Source organism: Staurois parvus, unplaced genomic scaffold, assembly GCF_062004578.1.
Source record: "Staurois parvus isolate SC_StPar_1 unplaced genomic scaffold, SC_StPar_1.0 ptg000312l, whole genome shotgun sequence".
NCBI classification, from domain to species: domain Eukaryota; kingdom Metazoa; phylum Chordata; class Amphibia; order Anura; family Ranidae; genus Staurois; species Staurois parvus.
The window spans coordinates 483967-511319 of record NW_028318108.1 but is presented as its reverse complement, the minus strand read 5'-3'; the positions used below and the strand labels follow the sequence as shown (position 1 = coordinate 511319).

The 27353-nt window shown below is 42.2% G+C and overlaps 1 protein-coding gene across 1 annotated transcript in view; it reads left to right on the top strand.

Moving 5' to 3' along the window:
- DNER (delta/notch like EGF repeat containing) overlaps positions 1-27353 on the top strand; it is a 258886-nt gene that overhangs the window by 138504 nt on the left and 93029 nt on the right. The window contains exon 2 of the mRNA XM_089683496.1: positions 4252-4533. Within this exon, the coding sequence (XP_089539622.1) occupies positions 4252-4533 (282 nt within the window). The remainder of the gene's footprint in view (positions 1-4251; positions 4534-27353) is intronic.

Sequence of the window (27353 nt, the reverse complement as noted above, 5' to 3'; positions counted from 1 at the left end):
GTATATGCATTGAAAGCCAATTAACCCATTCCAGAGGTCAGAAAAAAGTAAAAAAAAGTCTTATCTGTTCAAAACTCTTTATAAAGTGCACTTTAAAGGCATAAATACTGTACAGGGACATGATTAAAAAAAAATTTGTAAATTTTTTGAAAACCAATTAATCCGTGCTGGAGGTCCAAAAAAAGTAAAAAAAATAAATCAATGTGGCCATACACACAGCTGTGTCTACAAATGAGTATGAACATCAAGTTTAGTGGTGTACAAAAAAATAGTTGGAGACAACTGCATCTGGGACCATACATATCTGCAGATTTTACACATGTATGTGTGTGTTGACATGTCTGAATGTGTGTAAATGAAGGTAAAAGCGCATATGCATACACTCCTAATGTCCTCAGAAGAATTGAATGCACCTAAACAAGATTACTTCAGGCAAATATTTTGCACAAGATCTTCTGTTATTTCTGCATTCCAAGCAGAATGTTCACATATACCAGCATGATTGAAGCCTTAGAGACAGATAGATTTTTTTTTTTACCTATTTATAAGCAAAACTGATTTGGCAGGGGATTATTGGAAAGATAAGATCACCAGAAACTATTTGAAAGCAGGAACAATGAAATGTGCTTAAACATGCATATGTCCATACTCATAGCCATGCAGAACACCACATGCATGTGTTCAAATCCCCTGTCTTAGTGTCGGTGGGCTTTCCTAGTCAGGGTTTAGTTTTACTACTGGCAGCTTGAAGGATTTCCCACTAGACATCACTTTTCTGTAACTGATTTACTGTTATTGCTGGTAGAGTCCTTAGTAAGTGGAATGCTGCAAGTTGTTTATGTGCCATATGAAACTCCAGACAAACTCTATTTTTAAAGTTTTGGCTAAAGTGAAAAAAGGATTAGAACCTGAGTCAGGTATTTAATTGCTATATCTGTCCCCCATGTCACACCTAACACCTAGCGTTGGTGGTCAAGCACTCTAGCTGGCTTCTGTGTTCTTTGCCTATAGCAGCCCTTTTTACCATAAGTCAAGCAGGCCTACAGGTTTCCCCCAGTTCTTATACACAATGCTATAGCGCCTGGCTACCACACCAGAGCAGGCACAAAATAAGGACAACAAACAAGAACCTGCAGTTGGCAGTCGGGCAGAGTGGTCCACTGACAGTCTGTGATCATGTCAGGCAGCGTCAAAAGAGTAGTCAGGTTCCAATCCATGGTCAAAAGGCAGGCTGAGTTCTGAACATAGTCAAAATCCAATCTGAGGTCTTCAACAATGGAATCCAAACAAGCTGTCAGTGCAGGGCTGAGATGAAGGTCAAGGCACAGAAACAAGACAGGGAAACGGAGCTGAAAACACGAATTACAAACACTATCACGTGCATGAGAGTGAGGGCTTGGCTGGCCTACAAAAGGTTTGGTCTCCACCTAGAGGCTGTATCTACATAAATGCGATAAAAAGATTTCAGTGAGCGCTACCGAAAAACGAAAAGAAAGTATATATACTATATATATATATATATATATATATATATATATATATATATATATACACATACATACACACATACACACACATATATGTATATAAACACAATGAATTAAGTAAATAAGCAGCTGATACACCGAAAGGCAACCAAGAAAAACCTCCAGTAGTATATATGTATTCAAATAAGTTGGTGCAGCGCTAAATGGTAATACATTTTAATATACATAATGACATGCCATTTCAAACAAATGTGGATAAGTGGTATCACCTTAAGGTGATTAATCGTGATATAATTAGTTCAATATAATTGTGTGGATCATACAAAGATCACAATTCCAAGTGTGTGGACGTCCTGATCCGGGAGTGACAACAGGTGCAAGCCAAACGAATGGATGAAAAACGCACTCACCAGATGTGCGTTTAAAATGCACAATAATAAATCCTGCGTCATCAGGCTATAGATAGGTCATCAGGTCTCGGGTCAGGTTTACCATACGAATCACCATCCCAGCTCCACAGAAAAGGTCACCAGAAACCGCTACCAGGTATCACCATCTTTCCTCCAAATGGGCACTGCGAATGATGACACTCACACTCTTGTCACTTGTCAGACTCGGCTCCTCTTCTGTCCTCACTCTAGTCCCCGCTTCCGCCAGAGTGTCACTGACATATGTATCTACATAAATCACCCTGCAAGTGGACAGGCAGACAGGATGAATGGAGCTCAGCCAAAACCAGGATGCTGGAATGAGACCAGCATCTCTCATGGAACAGGAGCGTTGCACGCTCCTGACACCCCAGGTACAAAATCTTCCCACACTTTGATGGTTATTACCCCAAATATTTGGCCATGTTCAAAGATTCCTCTTTATATCTTGTTTTAGTGACAACTTTAGACTTTTGAGGGATTCTAACATTCCACCCCACCCCCAATATCCACAGCAAGAAAATAGTCTCGACTAAAGTTCCACTGTAATTGCATATAATTATGTATGGTCAGACGTGAAGGATTTAGATGTGCAGGGCCATAAATGATCTTTGGAAACAAGGGGGAAGGCAACAAAACTGTTAATATGTAAGTGACATGAATAATTAATAATTGTGCAGCAGAGTTAGATTTAAGGGACTAGACCAGTGATAGAATCAGGGTATGAGGGGGCACTTTGTAGCCTTGGTGATGCCAAATTGGCATACCTACACCTTTATCCACATAATTTGTTTTCGTGGTGGAGGGGTGACCAGGATACACAGCATCATTTATTGCTATGTTGCTGACTGCTGGCCTGCCCACATCATGGAAACAGGTGATGTCAGAAAAGAATGGAAACCCTGCTTCTGTCCAGACCTGCCATAAGGCTGTAATGTGCTTAAGGTTTCAGTGTAGGACCCTATTTGTGAGGGTTGTTAAGTGGACACACTGATGTTAAGGGGGATTATGATGTAACTGGACTGACTGATATAATGGAGGGACTCCGGTGCGATGGGGGACTCTGATGTGATGGAGGGACTGTGATATGAATGGGGCTTACTCTGATGTAATGGGGGATTCTAATTTGAAGGGGGCTGTTTCTCATATAATAGGGGGACTATGATGTGAAGGGGTAACCTCATGTGGAAGGGGGACTCCCCCATGTGGCACTAAGAAGAGGGCTACATCACCATCCGGTGCAGATGTTAGTGTCTTTCAGCTCCGTAAATCGAGTATTGGGGTGCTTCATGGTTTTGCATACCTTAGACATGTGCTTTTTGCTGCAGCCATGTAGAGATGTAGGAGTCCCCTGTTCACTCCTGCACTGACTCTGCCCATCTCAGAAGTAATGTTAAATGTTACTTCTGGGTGGTGACTTATGGAATAAAAACACTCCAAGTAAACAGGGAATATGGGTTCCCTACTTCCCTGTCAAACTCTGTGGCAGAATATCAGTGACTCATACACACCCAGCGTCATTGAGGAGAGCTGGAGAGATAGAAAACCAGGGGGAGCTAGCTGGAGGAGATAAAATGTGTTGACAACCACCCCCCCTAGACTTTTATTGCACCCCTAGATCAGACATGCTAGATGTACAGTTGCATCTACCATCCTGGCTATACAATACCTAAATCGATTTTGAATGATCAATTCCATATTGATCACTTACAAGCATGTTAGTTTTACGTCCTCATGCACACTGGACGTTTGTACAGCGCCTGTTTTTGGCTTTTGACGTTGTTTTCTACAGCCAGTAAACTCCCCAGCATGTTATCCCATGTGTCCATGCACATATAGACTGTAATCAGCATTTTTTGGCAGGGAAGTTTTTTGGATAGAAAAAAAACCCAGGACTAGTGGGTTTCTAAAGTCTTTTAGCTGTAAAAACACGGTAAAACGCGGAAAACCAGTGTTTTTTGACTTTTTTTTACTTAAAAAAATGAGTTTTTTTTTAAAAAAAAACCTCTAAAAAACACAAACGCAAAAAAAGACGGCAAAACGTTGGTAAAAGCTAATACAAAAATGCTAAAAAACTCATGTTTTCAATGTGACTTTACACAGCTAACATTGCCAGCGTTAATAAAATGCCCAGTGTGCATGGAGCCTACATTTGTCTTTTTATGGGTATCTTCAGAGAATATTTTTAGGATGAAAAAATTTTTTGATAATGCAGATATTAGTGCAAATTAAATACTGTTCAAACAGGTGTTTCAAGAGGAAAATCAATTGCTGAGTATATTAGGAGCTAATATTATTTTATTGATAACATGTGCTTGATGTGCTTTATCCTCTAGTTTGTCGGGGACCCATGTGAAGAGAATCCTTGTATCCATGGAAACTGCAGTGTCCACGGGGATGGTTACTTGTGTATCTGCAAAGATGGGTTTACAGGGGTGAACTGTGGCTCTGTACTTCTGGACACCACAGAAACAACTATCACCGAAATGCCAGAATTTCAGCAAACAACTTTAGAGCCCACAATAGAAGCTCCTCAATCCCCAGCTGTAATGGCACTTCCAACATGGAGACCACGTGTGGGACAAAAGGTGACAACTCTTCAGTGGGATGAAGTACAGGTAAGCAATGTCATCAAAATGTTAGTGTCACTGATCTGACAGTAATCTTTCAACAATGCTATTTCATAATTTTAATTACTACATTACTACGTCTCCCCTCACATTACTAACCTACTAAGCGACATATCGGCTTGGATGTCACTCTACTTCCTCAAACTCAATCTTTCCAAAACTGAGCTCTTAGTATTCCCCCCAGCCCGTGCCCCCTCCCCTGACTTCTCCATCAAGATCAATAACACAATCATCATTCCCTCCCCTCATGCCAGGGTACTAGGTGTAATCCTAGACTCTCATCTGTCCTTTCAGCACCAAATCCAATCACTGTCCTAATCTTGTAGACTTTACCTCCACAACATCTCCAAGATATGCCCGTTCCTAACCTCGGAAACCACTAAGCAACTTATTCACTTCCTTGTTATCTCTCATCTTGAGTATTGTAACTCCCTCCTCATTGGCCTACCTAATCGCAGGCTATCCCCTCTTCAGTCTATCATGAATGCTGCTGCCAGACTCATCCACCTTACCAACCGTTCTGTATCTGTCACCCCTCTCTGCCAATCCCTTCACTGACTTCCCATTGCCCAACGGATAAAATTCAAAACATTAACAATAACATATAAAGCCATTTATAACTCTGCCCCCGATTACATCATAGATCTTGTCTCTAAATATTACCCAAACTGTACTCTCCGCTCCTTGCAAGACCTCCTGCTCTCTAGCTCCTTTGTTTCCTCCTCCCATGCTCGTCTCCAGGACTTCTCCAGAGATTCCCCCATCCTCTGGAACTCTCTACCCCAATCTATCAGACTATCGCCTACTCTGCTCACTTTTAGACGATCTCTGAAAACCTATCTCTTCAGGGAAGCCTATCCTGCCCTCAGCTAATAATGGAATCTTCTACTCCTCCTACCAGTCCATCCCCCACAGTTACTACCTTTTTGTACTACTAGCCCCTCCCTCCTAGATTGTAAGCTCCAAGGAGCAGGGCCCTCCTAACCCTCTTGTATTGAACTGTATTGTTTCTGTATTGTCTCCCTTTATTTTGTAAAGCGCTGAGCAAACTATTGGCGCTATATAAATCCTGTATAATAATCATAATATAATAATAATACATAGTATATTAGGAATTTGTTCATATTAGGTGGTAATCTTTCTTTATTTTCTATCATTTACAATGTATGTGATTTTATAAAAATGGCAGGGTAATTCTATCTTATACCAGGCTGCACAATAGTGTCAGGATAACAGTGGTTTCAACAAGATGAAAGCTAATATACCTTGTCCAGGTCAACTTTTTATTGCTGTCTGCAGTCTGAACTCAGCATGGCTAGCTTTGCCTCTCAGTCATCTCCTGGCTTCGATTGTCTTGGCAACATTAGGCATTAGGCTCTATTCACAAAGTGAATGCACCAAGATAAGTATACTTATTAATAAAGTGATTTTTATATTCAGTTGGGTCAGATTCAATTTGAAAATTAAGTTAAAGCTTTCCTAACCTTATGTGAAAGCTTTGAGCCTATTATATTTTAACTGTTGCTTTTTATAGAGAAACCAGAAAACCCCTTTAATATTTGTATAATAAAGGAGTTTTGTTCATTGGGCACCTATACTGGGGCTGCCAGGACACCTTTCTGCTACTCTTCTGTAAGCCTTCCACAACGTTTTCTATGCTAAATGGATGCATTCTTGCCAAAGTTAATGTGGGGCACTGTGGGGTAGATTTACTAAAATTAATGCACTCAGAATCTGGTGGGCATCTGTAACACTGGACTCAAGATCAGGCTTCCTCCTGAGGTGTCCGAGGGCAACGGCAGCAGCTTTGAACACGGTTGCAGTGATCCCGGGCATATCTACAGACGTTCTCAGAGGAGATGTCCTCTCGCACAACTCACTGGGCTCCTCCATTCCAGGGCACGGTCCCTTGCACATGCTTTGTACCTCCAGCTCAGTGGTCTCTGACAGGTACAACCACTCAGTCCCTATCTAGTGACACAGGAAGCACTGGCCCTCAGCAGCACAATAGCAACTTGCCGTAGTTCTCCATGGGGAAAACTGTTCTAGAGCCCAAGTTTCCTGTCCTTTTCCTCCTCCTGCAGCTGCCTAGCTCTTGAGACTTGTAGCTCCACACAGACTCCTCTGAACAGCACTTCCTCCTTTGGAGACCACATTTCCCACCAGTCTCTGCAGCTCCCACAGCAGAGAGGGGGGACGTTCCTGCTCAGGCTAGGCCTATAACTAATCACAGCTTCCCTTTTCTTCTCTCCAGGCAGTGGGCAGAGCCTCTCCAGTAGCTCCAGCTGCAGCTTTTCCCTGTGACCAGGGAGAGAAGGAGAGCAGTCTCTGTGGGTGGTCCTGTAGCAGCCATGTGGAGGCTGAAACACAGCATGTCACAGCGTGAGGAAAATACTGCCGATAACCGTCAGCTGTCACAGGGGAGATCGGCACTGATCATCGGGGCACTGATGATCAGTAACCTGCAGTGCCGCCCAGCAGTGCCACCCACCAATGCCCAGAAGTGCCTCCCATCAGTGCCCAGCAGTGCCACCCACCAGTGCCCAGCAGTGCCCCCAGCAGTGCCTCCCATCAGTGCCAGCAGTGCCACCCATAAATGCCCCTATCAGTGCCACCCATCAGTGCCGCCCATCAGTGCTGCCTATCAGCACCCAGCAGTGCCTCCAGTCAGTGCCATCAGTCAGTGCTGCCAGTCACTGTCACCCATCAGTGCCACCTATCAGTGCCCATCAGTGCCGCATATCAGTGCAGCATCATCAGTGCATCCTCATCAATGCCCACCAGTGCCGCTTCATCAGTGCCACCTCATCAGTGCTGCCTATCCATGCCACCTCATCAGTGCCCATCAGTGCTGCCTATCAGTGCAGCCTCATCAATGCACATCCGTGAAGGATAAAAATTACCTGTTTGCAAAATTTTATAATAAAAACAAAAAATTTTTTTTTTTCAACTTTTTTGCTCTTTTTTTGTTTATGGCGCAAAACATAAAACACTCAGCGGCTATTAAATACCAGCAACAGAAAGTTCTATTTGTGTGAAATACCTGAACAACATGGGAGAAGTCAAAGATCGGCAGGCACAGTGTCGCCACCTCACACCTGATTTAAACCTGTAATTGTTGTACTACCGTGTCGCAATCGCGTGCATTGCATGGCAATCATGAGTTCTAATCAGGTGGTGAGGAGGCAACATATCGCCTTCTCACCACTTGTCAAACACACTCGGATCCCTTTTCAGAGGAGCAGCAGTGCCTGCTGCGCTTGTGAATGAGACCTTAGTTGCATTTGGCAGCGGCATCCTTAGGGCTCGTTCCAACAGTGGGGGGTAAAACCCAGTTGGTCTCACACCGCATGGGACAGGAACCAGTACTAAGCCAGCATTGGCTTATGCGGCTCTTACAAGTATTCCCAGCATTGCATTCTATTTGATGCTCTGGGGAGGCAGGTTTGCAAGCCCAGACCGTGATCTACTAGTCACCTGGCCACAATCTACAGGTTACTAACCTTAGATTTACAATAAACATCTGTAACACACGCTGTCACCACAGACAAGTATATTCAGAGATTTACCAGGTAGTAGCATTCTTCACGAGACAGGGATTCTTTGGGCTCTATGTTAGAGCATTAGAGACAATTTAACACTTTTCAAAATATTGTTTAATAATGAAAATGTAAAAATGGTGCAAAGAAAATATTTACAGAAAAAGGTAATACAAAGAGAACACAGAGACAACAAAGCAACAGCAAAACAAAAAGGGTTGAAAAGAATAACAATACTTATCAAGTCCTGTTTCAGCAGACCCCAATCAACAAGCAAGGTGGTATATTATCTCTTGTACAATTTGACAGGCAGGGCCGCTGATAAGGGGGTATCACTGGTCCTGTCATGTGGGGCCAGGGCCTCATCAATTTAATTGGGAGGACTGGCTGCTTTAAGTTTTATTAGGTATGCAGGAAGTTTATATGTTTCCCTGGGCTCCCAGATGGTCCATTGCAACTGTATTACATTTCCCTGGGCCCCATCAGTTCATCAGGGGGGCCCAGGAGGCTGCAGCAGGAAGGGAACTTTTTTATTATTTCGGTGTGCAGGCAGATTAACAAAAGACAACTCATAAATCAATCCATTTATATAGTGTGAGTGCTTATGAACACTAGCATTATGAGGATTAAAGTGTTTTCCACTTTTTCAGACAGAATTGTATAAGGCCTACTTTATATTTGTTACATGTTCCCATTAATATAGCATAAATTTATGCTTACCTTTTTACTTGCTTACTTGCTTAAAAATCCTAACAGGCTCTCTCTGCTTTGTAGCATTTACAAATGTTTAACATAATTAGCCCTGGCTGTACTGTGCTGGCAGCTCTTCATTATCAGTTGTAAACTAGATTTGCTAACAAGGGGTAAAAATGTAAAAGCTGACCTCCTGCATTGTATGTTAATGATGGGTAGCACAGTGAGTTTCCAATCTGGTAAAATGTCCAGAATCACTTACAATCAGCCACGAAGCCTTCTCCTTAAAAACATCTAAAAGAAATATTTAAAAAATATTTTTTTTGCTAATCTGCCTAAATAGGAACACATAACAAACATATAGTGAGGTTTTCTCAAATTTGACTGCAAAAGTGGAAATACACTTACAAGCTGAAGTCTGGAATAAACAAATATTGTCTAAATACAAGAGGCATGTGTATTCTTACTTGAGACTTGGTGTGCTTTGTTTATTTCGTTCCAGATCTGTGCAGTAATCCAGTGTGAAACGTTACCTCTGTGCAGGAGTTCAAATAATAAAGATCGGTCACTGCTGATCTCCCTCTTTGCAGGCAGCCTGTAGTGGGCGGAGCCAGTTGGGTCCCTCCTACAGCTCCGATTTCTGCACAGGTTATGCATAGAACAGTGATGATGTCACTTCTACTTTATATGGTGATATCTGGGCTTATATACAAAAACAGGAAGAGACAGCAAACTCTGACATCCTTATGAAAGCTTTATTGGTAATACAGGAATGGCATAAAAAGCATACTGACGCGTTTCGGCAAACAGCCTTCATCACAGCATAGTGCTTTATAAAAGAACATATATATATATAAATATATATATATATATACACACACACACATACTTCACCCAAACAAAAGGTTGGGTCTAAATAATTAACACAATTATATATACTGTAGATGACAGAAAAGTACTGCTAATCTTAATTACTATTCTTTATAACATATACCAAAGATCCAAATCAAAAGCCCTTAAAAAATGCCGGTACCTCTAACAAAAATAAAAGGATGGGGAGTAATAAATAAGAAGACATGATATACTTCACAAATTTATCTAAAAAAAAGATCCACGTCCCATCTTAACTTAAATTCATACTGGCAGGGCTTCTAGTACCCAGGGTATCTGGGCTTGCAAAGGCATTTGGGACACAGAAAGTGGATTTTTAAAAAGGCAGACAGTGTTTACCTTAATGCATTATATGCAATGGGCAGGGGCAAGCCACATCAATTGGACACAATGGAACTACGTCAATGGACACACAGAACTGGCTCGGGAATGAGCATGCACGAGTGCCCCCAAGTGGCTTGCCCTGGGGGCACTCTATGGGAACTAAGAGCCAGGAGGACTGGCAGTGGACCTGAAAAGAGGATGATTGGACCTGCACTGTGCAAAACCACAGAGCAGGTAAGTATAACATGTTTATTATTTTTTTTTTAAATAAACTGTGATACTTTACAATCATCTTAATTCAAAATTATCCTGCCCCAAGTTCAGCTTTAACAGATAGTGAATAGCACTCTCCTTCCTTGCTTCAAAAAAACCTGTCCCCTCATACAACAGGCTCATCACATGATACACACAGTAGCTCAGTGGATTGATTCATGTGTTTGCGTTTGTTGAATAAAAGATTTACACTTTGTGAAGGTGATTTGTCTTCCTTTGTTTGAGCTGTTCCTTGCTGAATGGTTTGTTGCCTGTATTACAGTCAAAGGGAGCTGAGGAGGATCAGAGCTGCATTGCCTAATAAGACGCAAAATCCTTTCAATAAAATAATATATATATATATATAACTAAGGTGAGGGCTTTCTCCAGCTGTTGGGACACTTTTTGGTTCAAGGAAGCACATTTTTATAATGGAGGATCACAAAAGATTGCTGAGAACTTTTTTACTGATCGGCAGTTACAGGGAAGAAAAGCCATGGACTGAATAATCTTGTTCAATTTATGGTTTGTTTCATTTATTGTTTTGCACTATTTCGATAGCATGGTTTAAACAATCTTTTGGTTGGTGCTTATGTTTTATGTTATTATATTATAAGAAATTTTATTGTAGCTCTGCAGTTTCAAATTTGTGTGATATGTTTTATTACTGTACCAGTGTCAGCTTAGTTAGAATTATTTTCATTAGTTAGTCAGCGCAGAAACATATATTTTTTCACAAATACTCTGTTATATAATCAGAAAAAATTCAATATGAATTGATTATAATACATCTCAAATTGAGATTTAATTAAAGAATAATTAGGGAACTAATTAACCTTGGAGACGTATCTCCTAATTATGAGTATGAGTGGTGCAGGGAAAATCACCAATAATTCTTTGGAGACCCATTTATGATTTATTGCAATCACTTCATATTACACTGTTTCATGTTACCTAAAAGAATAACTATGCAAAACATTTTCCTGCATTACCAGTTGAAATGTAGTCCAGGAACCAGGGGAGGAAGACACTTTTATTATGTCACTTGGTTGTGCTCTTTCATAATAGAAGCTATTTGTTATCAAAAAGGCTCCTCCTATACTATGAAGTGGTGATGGGGCCCATTAGACCTCATAATAGTTCAATCCAACTCAGTAATCTGCCAACTTTTAAGACAATAGAAAGTGCAACTCCAATACCTGTACTCTCTAGCCTCCAACTGGGGAATATGTAGATCAGTCCAGTTCTCTTTGGACCACTTTTATGAAAAACCTTGTATTCTGATAAGTAAAGATAGTAATATTTGAATCCCAGTTTTTTTGTTTTTTTTTTTACATGTTATATATGCTGTTTTATTTACTCCTAAAATGCAGACCAAGCTGTCTTGCCTCTCCAAAACTGACAGGGGTTGGGACAAACTATTATAACTATGATGGGGAAGCTTACACAAATGCAGAAGTTTGCACCTTTTTTTTTTTCTAACTACAGAATTCCAACCACACATCATGAAGCTTCCCTGTTTTATTTTTAAACTTGTCAATTTTGCTTAAATGCTAGCATTGCATTTGGATGTCAAGAAAATATAAATAAAAAATAGGCAATTAAAGAATAACACATTGAAAATGCAGTCTTTAAATGTATTAATTGCATACAGTTATATGAATACACAATTTTCAAGATAGTGGACCATTAATGTATCCTCTGTACAGTTTGCACATATATCTTTTCCCCTGTCAATAATGCTTGGCTTAATTACTGATAGGAAATAATGCTGTTAAAGTGCTATACTTTTAAGTGACCTCAAAAGAGTGAAACAGAATTGTGTTCATGTTCAAAAAGATGGTTCTTCTGTATTGCAGCATTATACCCTAATGGATCTATTATGAGATTCTCCGTGGACTGTAATTTTCTGCTTTTGTAACATTCTTTTATACCCTAATAAACCATGTGTCACTCCCGTGTATCAAAATAGAATACAAGCTTTTCTGCTTTTGTTATATTCACTTTTGTGTTTTTCCATTTCCTCTATCCTTGGCTTGTACTGAAAGTGACTGCAAGGTCTACCACATTCTGAGAAATTCACATATTTCTCAACCTCTTCTACCATCTTAGAATTCAAACTATATCAAAAGCCCTCTCTCATTCCTTAATCAAATAACTGCTTGCCAATTCTAAGTTCTCAAGTAATGTATATCACTCCCTTTCATGTCCAATATTTCACTTACTTCATCCCATATACCCTAACAGATTATATATACCTCAGTTTCTGTAATACTTGCTTACTCATAAACAGGAGAAACCCTAACAACCAGTAGGTAGCGATTTTCTGCGCTCCTTTAAGTATTTATAGCCATTTTGAAATGTTAGCAACATTAATCAAACCTTTCTGGATCTGTTTTTATGCTGCTAGTACCTGATTATTGATAAGGTTGTCACCTTATGTATTTATCTTCATCACCCAAGATCTCCTTCAAGGATTTATGGAACTTTAGTATACCTTTTCTTCTGGGCCCACATAGTCTGCCTTTTCACCAGAGCCCCTGATGGTGGGGATGGACTTGACGCAGGACTGAGACCAGGTCGCGGCCCCTGAGTGCACCCAACTGTGGTAGAGGGGTCCGCCGAGGGTATGTACTGGGGGAAAACCTGATGTGAAGGGGCTGGCAGGTTCGGACAGTAGTGACTGGATCCACTACTGGATGGATGGATGACAGTATGGAGTGTAGCATAGTCAGTAACGGTGGAGGCAGATCAGTACAGAGCAGCAGGCAAAGAGTAAACGGGTCACGAGCCAAGGTACAGCAACAGGAGGTCAAACAGCATAGGAGTAGGCAGAAGAATAGTCAGGGACGAGCCAGGAGTCAGAGCAGGAGAAGTCAGCAGAGGTCAGGATCAGGCAGAGGAACTCAGATAGGCAGAGGAACAGGAACACAGGATACAAGGTACAGGGGCTCATGGGAAACAACACCAAGGCACTGATCACAGGCCTGGTCCTTCTTAAATACACCTCCTGCAATCAGCCTCAGATGATGGCCTGATTGCAGGACTGAGATCCTGGCTGCTGAGAGCACCCGCTGGCCAGCCTTGGTACTGCAGCCCACAAGGCAGGTGAGTCCCACCACCATTGGCGAGTCCATTCCTGACAGCGTGTGTGTGTGTGGGGGGGGGGCTTTTCCAATCCCCTGTGGCTCTCCTGCAGCAGCTGAAAGACGTTTTCTTCTCTCCCTCCTGCTGGCTTTCAACTTCTGCAGGGAAAGCCACACAGAGGAATTGGTTCCAGTAATTGCCCACTGCTGCACCAATAAGCATCTCCCGTCCTGGATTCCTTTCCCCTGTTGCCCAAGCCCTCTTGTGGGCCCCTTTTCCCCACCGCGTCGAAAAGCAGAGCACCTTGCTATTTTGAATGAACACATTGTGTGACTGGTACCACTCGCTCACTGTGTTCATTCATAACTAAAGCAGAGTGAACTGTTTTTACTATACTTCAGTTTGTGAATGAACAGGAAGGCCTAATACAGAGCGCTTCCTGTTAATTCACTCCCCAGTGCAGCTGTGCCTGCAGAGAAAGGATTTGAGGAATGTATGTCCTCAATTCCTTTCTATGTCTATAAAAAAAAAAAATTAAGGTTCAATTTGCACAGCTTCTGTGGCACATAGAGTGTGATTGTTTTTTGTGCGATTTGAGCCGTCTGCTTTATGAGGGCAGAATGACTGTATGAACATAGCCACAAATCCTAATTTGACAGGTGTGCAAGTGCAGGCGAGTGGCCCCGAATTCACACTGTCTGTGTTTGGAGTCATTCACCTGCACCCACATGCCTCCTGTGTTATTGCAGCTGCTGTATCCCCATCCCGTAACAGCGGCTGCCTGCACACAGCTCCAGCCACATAAAATAAATCTGATTTACACTATACAGGCTACATCGCCCATAAGAAGGAGCCCCAGGACCTCATCCACACACAGAACTTTATTTATTAGTTAAAAACTGTTTTATCTTTTAGATTTAGCAGGAATTTTGACAGGTAAGTGGCACAGGCCCATGATTTCCAACATCAGATCTTTGTATTTGAGTCAATGATACCTAAAGTATTGGAAGATCATTTTTTGCATCACTAAGCAGTAAAACTGCAGGTAAACAACTGCACACATGTCAGGCTGAATAAATGTTTTCAGTGACATGTGAGACATATTCCCTCCACACAATATATACTGTTTGTTGCTTTAAACATCAGCCTCTGTGTCAGAATAGCTTAGATTCTATAACAGTGGTCCCTGACCTTTTTTTCACTTGCGTACCTCTTGGCAGCCCATTCCCTTCCGCAAACCCTCCCCCCCCCCATCCCCCTTTCAACCCTAATCAGTCAATTCTATACTATGCTAAATGGTTGGTGTGACCAAATTTCACAAACATTGGGAGAAGGATAAAGAGGTAAAATTACATAAAACCTGAGTCTACTTTGCTCTGGGTCAGCAGTGTGTAATGCACCAAATGCAGGGGGACAGAAGTAAGTAACAGACAGAGTGCAAGGGTCAGAAGTAAGTAATGCCCATAATGCAGAGGTCAAATGAAAGTAAAGCGCAGAGAACCTCCCAACTCAGTGTGCCGTCAATCTGGATATCAATGCACATGTGCCAGTGATGCAATTCAAAAAAGAAGAAGAGGATAATAGCTGCTAAACAGCACACCTTGAAAAAACTTTAAAGTCACCAACTAGTCATGTTATACTGCTTCACATGGTACTTAGTTGTCCAGGAGGGTTTACTACCACTTTAAGTGAGTGCAAGCATGAGGTAGTGCTCGGTGGGAATGCAGTCAGTGATTGGGAGGAAGGTGGCAGAGGTATGCTGGACAGGTGAAGAGGGCGTAGGCTCAGTGGTGTCCCTTTTAAACGTGGCATGTTACAGAAAGGTGTCCAGTGGCACAGGATTGAAGGTTTACAGAGAAACTTTGCATGTCACATCACTACACGCAATGTACGGCTCATCTCTAAGCTGGGGAACCGTTGATTTTCACATGAACGTGGTTCCAGCCTTGTCCCGGGCATTGATGAGCGCACGCACATGAGAAAGGGTGAGTGGCCTGGCCCCCATATAAATATATATATATATATATATATATATAATGTATACAGTATGTACATCATTACAACCCCTAAACCTCCTTATGTGTACACCAGGTTGGGAAGTACTGTTCTACAACAATATTACAATCATATATGCACTTCAGTGACCCAAAGGGGATAAACCCATACTGTGACAGTAAAAAGCAGAAATTCTGTCAAGTAAGGCACTACAGTACGTCTCTGAAAATCTTAAAAAATTCAGACTTGTATTTTAGCAACCCACAAAAGGATTAACGCAACCATAACTCTATTTCTTCATAGGAAGCAAATTCAGATTTGTATCCCAGAGAATTGACTAAAATATGTTTCTTGAGGTATTGAACTGAAGGCTTTATAACTACAAAACAAAGTGCTACTGGCTGAGCAATCACAACAAGAAAATTCAGTTCTGTATTTTAGAAACCTAGAGAGGACTGATATGAATACAATGCTGGGGGAATTATATCTAGGAAAATGGAGCTATAAGATGCCAGTCCTGAGTGAGGCACCCCAACTTTGAAGTGTGTGAGCCTAAAGGAGCTAAGGGAGAAAAAATAGAAAGTTTTCTAGTACAACATAGACTGAGAAACAAAAAGTCTATTACTATTAATATATTAACTATGATGGCTAGACTACGATACCAGCATTGCAAGTGAGATGAAAGCTGGAGAACATGCTGGAGGCTCTTCAACTTTGCTACTACAAAAATTCCTTACCTGAGGCTCTCTTTTAAGTCTTTAATGTGGAACTTCGCTCTCTCAATCAACACTGACTATTTTTAATCCTCATGCTACTAACACTAGAAAATAGATAGGAAAGTATATCATATTTACTTTTACACTTTTTGTTGTACATTTCTTCAGTCACTTCCTTTTTTCCCGGCCTAGGCAAATGTTGTCATACATCCCAGGAGTCTTCAGAAAGGGAGGAGGGTTTTCCCAGCCAAGCACACCCTCCTGCCTGCATTCCTAAGCTAAGGGCAGAAAGATTCAAGGTGGTAAATGCTACATGAATCATCTGCCCTTACTCATGATGGCCACATCCAGAAATGCGAGGGGGAGTTTTCAAAGTGATTTCTCAGCACAATAAAGCATGGAGACATGGATGGATGGGTGAGTTTGCCCTGAATATTAAAACTGAATGAAATAGCATTTCTAGTTTGTGGTCCTTAGATGCAGTGCCAGTGTAGTTCTGCTTTAGGTGTTCAGTTCCTTTAAGAATATGAATATGTTTTCTTCTGTCAGAGAAAAAGTAGAAAACCATTCCCCGTGCCTCCATTGTTAGCTGGTAAGGTCTCTCTGTATGGAAACCCACTCTATGAATTGTCTGATTAGCTTTCCCGGGGTTTTCAAGGCCAGGTAGTGCCTATACAGCACAGCATGCATTGAAATATAATGTGCTCTCCAAGGATGGGCTCTGTTGCACCAAATGGAACCAAGCAGCTCTCCGAGCAGTGGTAGAAAGTACTATTCATAGTAAATCAATTGAGGTTTTGACCAGGGAGTCCACTTACCACAGCAGTGAGAATGTGTGGAGGTTTTCCACTTTCTCTTCAAAAAATTTGCAAGCACAAGCCTGCAGTTTTAAGCTTTTTAAATTGTAATCTGCTGTTTAAAAACAACAATTGGGAAACTGTTTTATTTAAACAACCTTTTGAAAGATGCTTTTATTCTGAGCTGCAGTTTTGTTTAGCTTTCATGAAGTGATTTGATGTCCGCGGAACACTGAGATTTATATACCCGATGATGAATCATTTCACCCTTGTGTGGTTTCCATTTCTTATCATTATCCATATTCAGGGAAGGCAGGTAAAAGTTACTAGCTGTATAATTTAATGCACCATTACAGCCCTGAATACAGTCAGCAATAAACAACAGGGAATGAGCACAGGTGGGATAATATAAAAGAGTGAAAGAAAAGAAATGGCAGAGAAAATCCTGATAGCATTAGTAGAATGGAACACTTCAAACTAAAAGACTGAAGACTAAAACACTTAAAAAAATACTCAAAAAGTAAAAAAAAAAAAAATGAAAAAAGTCTGTGGTCCCAGTCTTTCATTTACAGAGACTGGACCCTTTATCTAAAACCCATTTTCCTCTGAGAAGTTAAATTCCTGATAAGGTCAAGAGTTCTCAGCTCCCACGTTGTCAAATGGGTATTTACTGTACTATTAAGGCAGGCCAAAGATGGAACAAACCACGGGTTGCAGGAAAGAAATTTGACAGACAGTGTTGACAGAGGAATCCCTCCCACCGAGCCATTGTGTTCTCCCAGTGGAGAGGAGGGGGGGCAGGGGATGCCATCCCCACTGGTAAAACACTGTGATTATTACTAGCAGCTATAAGAGCCATTAGCGATAATCACATACAATCCGACAGGCTGGTTGTACCCAGGTTGATTGATCAGCCTGTCCATACATGGTTCGAATCATGGCCGGTTCAGGAGATTCAAACTGTCTATCGTTGACCTAAGGGTATGTTCAGCGAGTAATGGATGAAGCATCAAGCTGTTTTAAAGGGTATTTCAGGTGCATTGTAAAAGCTAGTGTTGTCTTTTTCTTCAACGTATGCCTTCCTTATTACTTGTCATGGGGCTAAGACTTCTCTATTGTTTCAGAAGTGGAAAACTGATATCTCTACTCTCTCTGGTACATGGTGTACCAGCATAGTGGATGCCGCCTGATAGAGGGTAGGGAGCAGAGCAGACACACGTCCACTCTCTTCATCTTCTTGTTGCTGACCTGGAAGCAACGTGTAAAACGTCACTTCAGGGTCCCTATGTCAGTTTCCTCTCCCAGTATGGCTGGTAAAGAACCTAATGCAGTGAGATCTACACTGCATTAGATTCAGTGGAGCACAAGGGAGTCATTCAGGGTCTTTTAGACCTTGGACACGGCTCACTCTGGTCTGTGTGTAGTTGGGTGTAAATGGACTAACTGTTAGTCTGCTTATGCAGAGCGGACATGGACCCGTCATTTATCCGATTCGCTCAGCTCAGTGTGGGATCAGTGGACAGATCCCCCACTGAGCAAACCAGATAAAAATGGATTCCGCCCCATGGGAAAGGGGCCTAAGAGTGCTCGGGAGACTGGTTAGTGACTGTGTGCTGCATCGGTTGTGGGGCTTTTTAATATCAGAGAGCCGTTCCACAGCCGCTGGACTGCTACAGGATTCATCCTAAAGGGGGCCCCCTCTATTGGAAGAGAGTCTGCTAACACAGATACAGTGGAGTTGGTGAGTGGGTCACTGACTCATTAGTGATTGTTACTGACTTTGTGCATAACTATATCTTATACTTCTTCTGCTGCCTCCCACCTGTTTGCTACTAAGCACCATAAGCCCTGTTGGCCAGAATATACATCTCAGTACATTAGCTTCCTGTCTGGCTCTCCTACAGAAGTGTTTTGAAGAGCTTAATATTTCCTAGAACTTACACACTGAGTGCAGAACTAGCCATCTTTCATAAGTGTGCCAATGTCTTCAAGGGCCCCAACGTATTCGGCAGAAGACCAAACCTAGAGACTGTACTTAGTTATCTGCTCTTTAGTGCAGTTTTCAGCACAATATCAGCTCTCTATTGCAGAGGCCTAGGGTTAGCTCTCTCCTCTCATGTGTCCATAGGCAACTTAGCTCTGTTAGGCGTACCATTTTCGTTATTGCCCTATACTGCTCAATTAGTGAGACTAGCTACAGTTTATGCTGGTCTGGTCTGAGTTTAAGATAGCATCAATGCTGCTGAGAATGAAGGACGTGGGCCTGCTTTACTTTTCACCCCCTTGTGATGTAGCAAGTCACATGGGGTGTTTAGGGGATGCACTCTTGCGGGATTGCAATGCAATGCTGCTGAGAGTGAAGGACGTGGGCCTGCTTTACTTTTCACCCCCTTTTGATGTAGCAAGTCACATGGAGTGTTTAGGGGATGTACTGTCTTGGGATTGCAATGCAATGCTGTTGAGAGTGAAGGACGTGGGCTTGCTTTACTTTTCACCCCCTTGTGATGTAGCAAGTCACATGGGGTGTTTAGGGGATGTACACTCACAGGATTGCAACGCAATGCTGCTGAGAGTGAAGGACGTGGGCACAGCATGGACTGACGGCACAGAGAGTAAGCCGTGAATCGCAGCTCTAATGCACATGTGTCGGTGATATCATTAGAATGAAGATCGCTCAATTTGTGTGGAATGGCACAGGATAGACAGATTGTAAAGACAACACCTGGTACATTGTTAACTATTTCAATGGATGAAAGTAGAAATCTTGAGTTTACTACCACTTTAAGGCTGGCATGACTCAAAGCCTAGCATTTGGGGATGATCACTTGTTGGGGGTTGCAGCTACATGTAAGTGCCCCCTTTAAACACCCATCTGAACATACGCTGATGATCACACACACAATTACTCCAGATCTTCAAATCTCTGCTTTGGCCATGCATGGGTAAAGCAACAAGTTTGCTATAGAGCAAGTTTGCATGGCCATACCACACTGCTCACTTTGATGTATGATGTTCTTTGCTACTTTGGAAGACCTTATAACTCCCAACATTTAGAGATTGGGTGCTATGATTGACTTTTTTCTACCTCGTTTGCAGAGAGTCATCCAGATCCATACCAGCTGAATCACAGAATTCCTTTCTTTCTTCATAAGTTGGGTCCAGATGTTTTTACATACTTCTCTAAGGTTCAAAGCACAGCTTTTGCATGTATTTGCCTTTGCATTATCAGTTGCAGACTTCTCCATTCTTGTGCTTCGTGCCAACTTCAGTGACCTTGATGACTTGGGTTTGTCCTGGTGGGATGTCAGCAGCAGCCTCCAATATCTTTGTTTTTAATGCATCTATGTGGTCATATTAAAAGGTCTAAACATACAGAATCAGGCCTGGACTGTTCATAGGGCACACCGGGCCGCTGGGCCTAAGAAGAGCGGCCTGTTGAGTACCAGGCCACACAGCGGAAGGTAAAGGGTGTCCACAGTCTGGACAGGGCTAACATAGACTGTGGCCACTGCTCAACTCCCACTGTGCAGCTATGCCCAAAGCAAGGCCGACAGGAGGAGCAGTAGTGACAGCTCCAGTGACAAGCAGGAAGTACCGCCGAGGATACACAGACATCTCCTCGGCCGGGTGCTGCACACACAGCTGCACTGAAGGGACAACGGTGACCTTTCTCCTTCACAGGCCGGCACACTGTGACAGCTCTGTAATGGCTAGATGGGCTGTCTCTTTGCTGGACAGGATGTCTCTTTGCTGAATGGGCTGTCTCTTTGCTGAATGGGCTGTCTCTTTGCTGAATGGGCTGTCTCTTTGCTGGCTGGGCTGTCTCTTTGCTGGACAAGCTGTCTCCTTGCTAGATGGGCTGTCTCTGTACTGGTTGATCTTTCTCTTTGCTGAACAAGCTGTCTCTTTGCTGGACGGGCTGTCTCTTTGCTGGATGAGCTGGCTCTTTGCTGAATGGGCTGTCTATTTGCTGGATGGACTCTCTCTTTGCTGGACGGGCTGTCTCTTTGCTGGTTGGGATGTTTATTTGCTGGACAGGATGTCTCTTTGCTGGATGAGGATGTCTCTTTTCTGGATTCTTGGACTGGGCTATCTCTTTGCTTAGTTGGGTTTAGCAAACAGACATCCCAATCCAGCAAAGAGACAGCCCAGTCCAAGAAGGGACATCCCCAACCAGCAAAGAGACATCCCTGTCCAGCAAAGAGATGTCCCATCTCTTTGTGGATTGGGATGTCTCTGTGTGGATTGGGATTTTTCTTTGCTAAATGGGGATGTATCTTTGCTATATGGGGATGTCTCTTTGCTGGACTAGGCTGTCTCTTTGCTGGACTGGGCTGTTTATTTGCTATATTGGGATGTCTCTTTGCTGGATATGGCCATCTCTTTGAATATATAGGAGGCACTGTGATTAGATCTCTAGGGGTACTGTAATTTAAAGCGGCACTGTGTAGTTAATACAGTACCCCTTAACAGTGCAGTCCTCTTTATATCACAGTGCCCCTTTACATTGTGTGGAGGACCAACTCCGTGAATATTCCATCACCAACTGCTCCTGTGAATGCCCTTGCACACACCCCTCTCCGAAAATTGGCTGCTCAATCTAAAATGCCCAGGCCTATTTTTTGTCCCAGTCCAGGCCTGTACAGAATGTACTATAGTCAGTTATCTGCATTCCTAAAGAAGAGTAATCTATTGATCTCAAAATGCTACCCTACCCCAATCTGTCCGGCTATCTCCTACTCTGTCCACGTTTAGGCAATCCCTGAAAACTCGCTCTCTCCCATCAGTTCATCACTAACAGTTATTTCTTTTTGTTCCACCAGGCCCTACCTATTAGATTGTAAGCTCCCAGGAGCAGGGCCCTCCTAACCCTCTTGTAAGCAACTGCATTGTTGCTGTATTATCTCCCTTTATACTGTAAAGCGCTGCACTAACTGTTGGTGCTATATAAATCTTGTATAATAAGAATAATAATAAATGTGTTGGATGCTTGAGCGCAACTTACTTTGTGAATGATCTTGAATATAATTACATGCAACTATATATAAATGTGAAAACCTCAGTGCCAAAGATATAATAAATAATTATGCAGCTGCAGTCACTAAACTCACTGTGGAGGGTGCAAAGAAACAAATATGTGTATGACCGTGCTCAAAATCCCAAATGTTAAACTATCTAAAACAACAGCTGTTGTGGAACTACAATGTATCAACAAAATATTCACTTTCAAAATATTGTGCAACTCAGTTCACATATTATGGACACATTATTGCACAATATTTGGGAAGTGAATATTTTGTTGACACATTTTATATGGTATTATTTAAACACTTTTTCTTGTTTTAACCATACGCAGTAATACGCATATTTGTTTCTATGCAACTACTATATGTATGACCATAAAATTGTCGGTATCCATTTTCTTTTAATGGATCTATTGTAATAAACTAAATATGGCTTTTACTTTTTCTGCCTTCTCTATTGGTGCTGCCATTAAAGTCCCACTTTTAGGGGATACTCCTTTTCTTTTGTGTTACTCTCAAGAGATTATGGCAGCCTTAGACCTATTTCACTATATTCTGTAATTAGAACTCATTCCAAGGTTCTTTGGTCTTTGAAGAGCGATCTGCGTTCAGATCACTCTTAATAAAGCATTTGACAGGAGGTGAGTTGGCATTGTATCACATCCTCACCTCCTGCCTTATCCCCTTGATCGGCACACTAGCGCACCCTTAGGGCTTATTTACACTAGCAGTTGAGGGGTGGTAAAACCCTGCAGTTGAGATGCATTTTTATTGCTCCCACTTTAACTGCAGAGGCAGCAGCCAGGGGTGTACACATGCCTCAACCGCAATGCTTTGCAGGAATTTTACCGCTGCTGCTTTCTGTGGGCATAGCGCCTGCTGAACATGACCCATTCAAGTGCAGGGTTCAAGCAGTTAAAGCAGTTAGTGAGGAACCAATACAATATCTCCTTACCATCTGTCAAATGCTCTCTGAAGAGTGATCCAAAACTAGTGTGAACCCTGATGACTCCTCTGCTCAGCCTCCAAGAGCAAATAGAATGCCCAGAAAACCTCAGGCATGGACAGCGTGCAACTTACTCCCTTCACTGTCATTTGACAGTGGTGGTGGTTGGTGATTAGCCTGACACTGTCATATTGTATTTCTATCTTGTACTTTTATGTTGAGTTTTCTTTTTGAGTTTTTTTTAATGTAGGGCCACCCCCATGTTGGCTACTGGAAGATGATGATCCCCAAAGATTGTCCTGACCTAGCAAGCCCTCTGACACCTTGACACCCTGGGTTCAGACATGGCATACACAGGATGACACTTGCAATGACACCAAATTGTGTAAAGCAAAGCAATTGCATTTTTACTGGAAGCTTTCAAGTCAACAGACAAAGCCAAAGATTATTAGGGTAATTAACTTTTGGTATGAGCCGTTTAGTCCCTGGGGACTCAAATTATAGATGTACAGTACAAGTGAATCAAACAGCAACTACAATTAGACCTTTTAAAGAACCTTTGACCTCATGCATGAAAGGAAACAGAAAGACCTTTCTTTGTCAATTCTTCTCTTTAAAACCCTGATGCCACAGGCTCGACAAATATCGACAGAATTTATAATTTCTCAATATAAGAATATTGCAGTGAACTATTGTAGTGTCAATTCCTCCTAACATACACAAGAGTGAAGCACAGAGTCTTTTAAGTGAAGACAAAAGATTAAAAAAAAGGAAGAAGAGTCTTGGCAATGCAGTGTCCCAGAATCCTCAGCTAGCTCGATTCGGACCCAAAGGGGATTGCTGTGCACTGGCGACCAGCAATGATGGAAAGCATAGGCTAGGGTTTCCTATAAGAGGCCTTGTGGTCATAGAAGATAAAATAAAGGTGTCTGCCTGCAGTGTCCTTGAAAGGGTGTACTCATTGTGGGCCACCACATGCTTACCAATCCTGAAGATATGAAGATACCGAGACTCAAGGGATGAAGACGTCCTGGAACAGGATCTTGAAGGATCCAGGCCCTGCGGGAAGTACCTGATTTGTGCACCTGACAATACTGAACTTCAACTTGGTCTGTTGCGGTAATGAAGCAAGTGGCCCCAGAAAATCACTCGATCAGCAAAGGTCACCAATAAAATATCCATAAATCTCAGAAAATGTGGTGCTTCTGGCTCCTCCATCTCACTTTTACTTGGTAATAAAAATATCACAAAGGTTCTAACCCTTTACCTTTGATTGAATAAAAGTATTTTGTTGCAATGTGTTTGTACAGAAGAGATTTCACCTCAGTTTGTATCCCGAAAGGACATGACTGGAGATCTCCACTGCATACCTGACAGATGTCCTTTCCCTTCCCTGTGTTCAATACTAAAAAAAGTAAAGGTTTTGGATGGAGTTGAACTTTAAAACTGCATTGACATATCAGAGACCCACACTTGCCTAGCACAGTCACATATCAGTGATGTGTAAAACAGCAAGGAGGCTTACTTTCACTTTATGCTGTTATGCTGAATGTTATGTTGCACTATCCCCTCCTGTCAGTAAATGGAGAACTATTGCCAGGAAAACCTTTGGACTTTTATGCAGAATGTCAAGGATCATGACAGTTGTGATCTTAAACATCAATCGCTGAATGAGACTTGTGGATCTTTACAATACAGTTCCTATAGGACATTGAGGAGGAAGTGGAGTGGTGCAACAGCTTTTACCAGACTGCACTGGAAACCTTTTCTCTTTTCAGCGCAGGAGCCAAGGTGTGCACATTGGTCCTGGTGCACGCAGATTATACATGGGGCGAGTGACCAGAAACGGAGACCTGGGGGCAGAGACACCCTGGGCAGCGCAGCACGGACCACATCAACCATATTTACATAGTCGCCACAGGGAGAAGGGACCATTCTCTCACCATCTAGTTTCCTCTGCTGATCTACAGAGAGAGAGATCACTGCAGCATCCTGTGAATTGGTGAGAAGGCTATTCACCCAGTTCTGATACTGTTAGCAGGGACTGGGCCACTGAGAGCAGGACATCAAGTATACCCAATCCATACCACACCCATACTGTACTCTATACCACACTTATTCCAAACCTAGACTGCACCTATACCACATTATGCCAAACCTTTACTGCATCTGAACCACATCTACCTTGCACCTTTGACAAGACTATACCTAACCTATACTGTACCTACACTGCATGCAGGTTTTCTGGGACTGTTGCTATGTGCACCGACACTCTTAAAGGGCCACATTGTTATCCGGCAGAAGAACATCTCAAAGGACTGCCCTTCCCAGAATAATTATTCTGCAAGTTCCTTTTGTTCCCTGCTCCCTCCTCTACCATTCTCCTTTTCTTTTGGACTGTGCCTACACAGTCGATCTAGAAATAGCAAAGCCTCCATAAATACACTCTGGCAGTATAGTTCTACCACTCAATAGATTAAACTTTACTATTGCTCACTGCTGTACTTAAGGTGGTCTTTTAGCTATTTATGCTGATCTGGATGCCAAATATCATCTTATACGTAGCCCTTACTGTTAATTACTTTTTATGTTAAATTGTGGTATTACTATTGTTAATCCATTTTATGCTTGCCTATTTCCCAATCATATTGGCTGACATATATAAATGTAAAATATGCAGCGCTAAGAGTTAAATATTAAGATAGATGATAAAATGTACATAATATACATGTGCAAAAAAAGGCAAAATGACTTGGTGATGAAACCAGTAATGTGTAGCTATAACCAAAGTCCTGAAGATAAGGTGCATATAGTGATAATGGTGCCAAAGTCAGTCTATCCCGTGGTGTCAGACAATATTAAGGAACACAATCCGTGACATCTGTGGCTGGAAAAGTAAATGTTGATTGCACTAACCAGATAGTGCAATTTATTGTGCATTGGAGTAAATAGGACCTACTCCTGGTCGTTTGGATCTGGAACACTGCAACGTGAATGATCACCAGGTCAACAGCATCCAGGTACTATGTGTCCAATGATAGAAAGCTCGTCTCCAGGTATTCCGTCGTCAGCCTTCAGAGGGATGTTATACGCTCTCATATGCCAGGAATCACCTTAAGGGAGGGGCTCGCAGGACAAAACAAGCCCAAAAGAGAAGTCTCCGATAGTGTAGTGTTTTATTAAAATGTAATATAAAGACAGGTAAACAACTTACATAAAATTCCAAGATGGTCACCGGTCAGTCAAAGGGACCGTGCAGGCTAAGTTCACTGTGTAGGAGCACCACCCTAACGTGTTTCGTGTGAATACACTTTTTCAAAGGGAGTGTGTCTACTATTGAAGCCTCCTATTTATAGTGAATGTTGCAAAATGGCCACCGCGCAAATACTGCGCATGCGCGAGAGGCCCGCGATGATGCAGGAACATCACACGGCACAGTATTCATCCCGCGCATGCGCAGTAGCATCTAAATGGCGCAATAGCATCATACAGCATCCCGCGCATGCGCAGTAAGATTTAAATGATGCCAATGCGTCATACAGACTAGGAACACCACTCACTATAAATAGGAGGCTTCATTAGTAGGCACACTCCCTTTGAAAAAGTGTATTCACGTGAAATGCGTTAGGGAGGTGCTCCTACACAATGACCTTAGCCCGCACGGTCCCTTTGACTGACCGCTGGCCATCTTGGAATTTTATGTAAGTTTACCTGTCTTTATATTACATTTTAATAAAATACTACACTATCAGAGACTTCTCTTTTGGGCTTGTTTTGTCCTGCGAGCCCCTCCCTTAAGGTGATTCCTGGCATATGAGAGCGTATACCATCCCTCTGGTGGCTGGCGACGGAATACCTGGAGACGAGCTTTCTATCATTGGACGCATAGTACCTGGATACTGTTGACCTGGTGATCATTCACGTTGCAGTGTTCCAGATCCAGACGACCAGGAGTAGGTCCTATTTACTCCAATGCGCAATACATTGCACTGCATCTGGTTAGTGCAATCAACATTTACTTTTCCAGCCACAGATGTCACGGATTGTGTTTTTTTTAATATTGTCTGACACCACGGGATAGACTGACTTTGGCACCATTGTCACTATATGCACCTTATCTTCAGGACTTTGGTTATAGCTACACATTACTGGTTTCATCACCAAGTCATTTTGCCTTTTTTGCACATGTATATTATGTACATTTTATCATCTATCTTAATATTTAACTCTTAGCGCTGCATATTTTACGTTTATATATTTTAGGAGGAGGTTTTTGAGGTCTTGCCTTTTATGCTAGCAGCTTCTTATCATTTACCATCATTTGCTCTACCCAGCGCTCGTTTACAATTTTTATTCTATTCTACATATTGGGTGACAGTATATTAAGTTTGCCTTTGCTACCTCGTTTGGTACTAAGTATTACCTTCAGTGATTTCCTGTGATATTGTTTGTTTGTACAATCAACCTGGTTTGTTATAGACAATGAGGCTTTTTGGAAAATGTTGATGCAAAGAACAGAGGGCCCATCCTAATCAGTGGCTCCT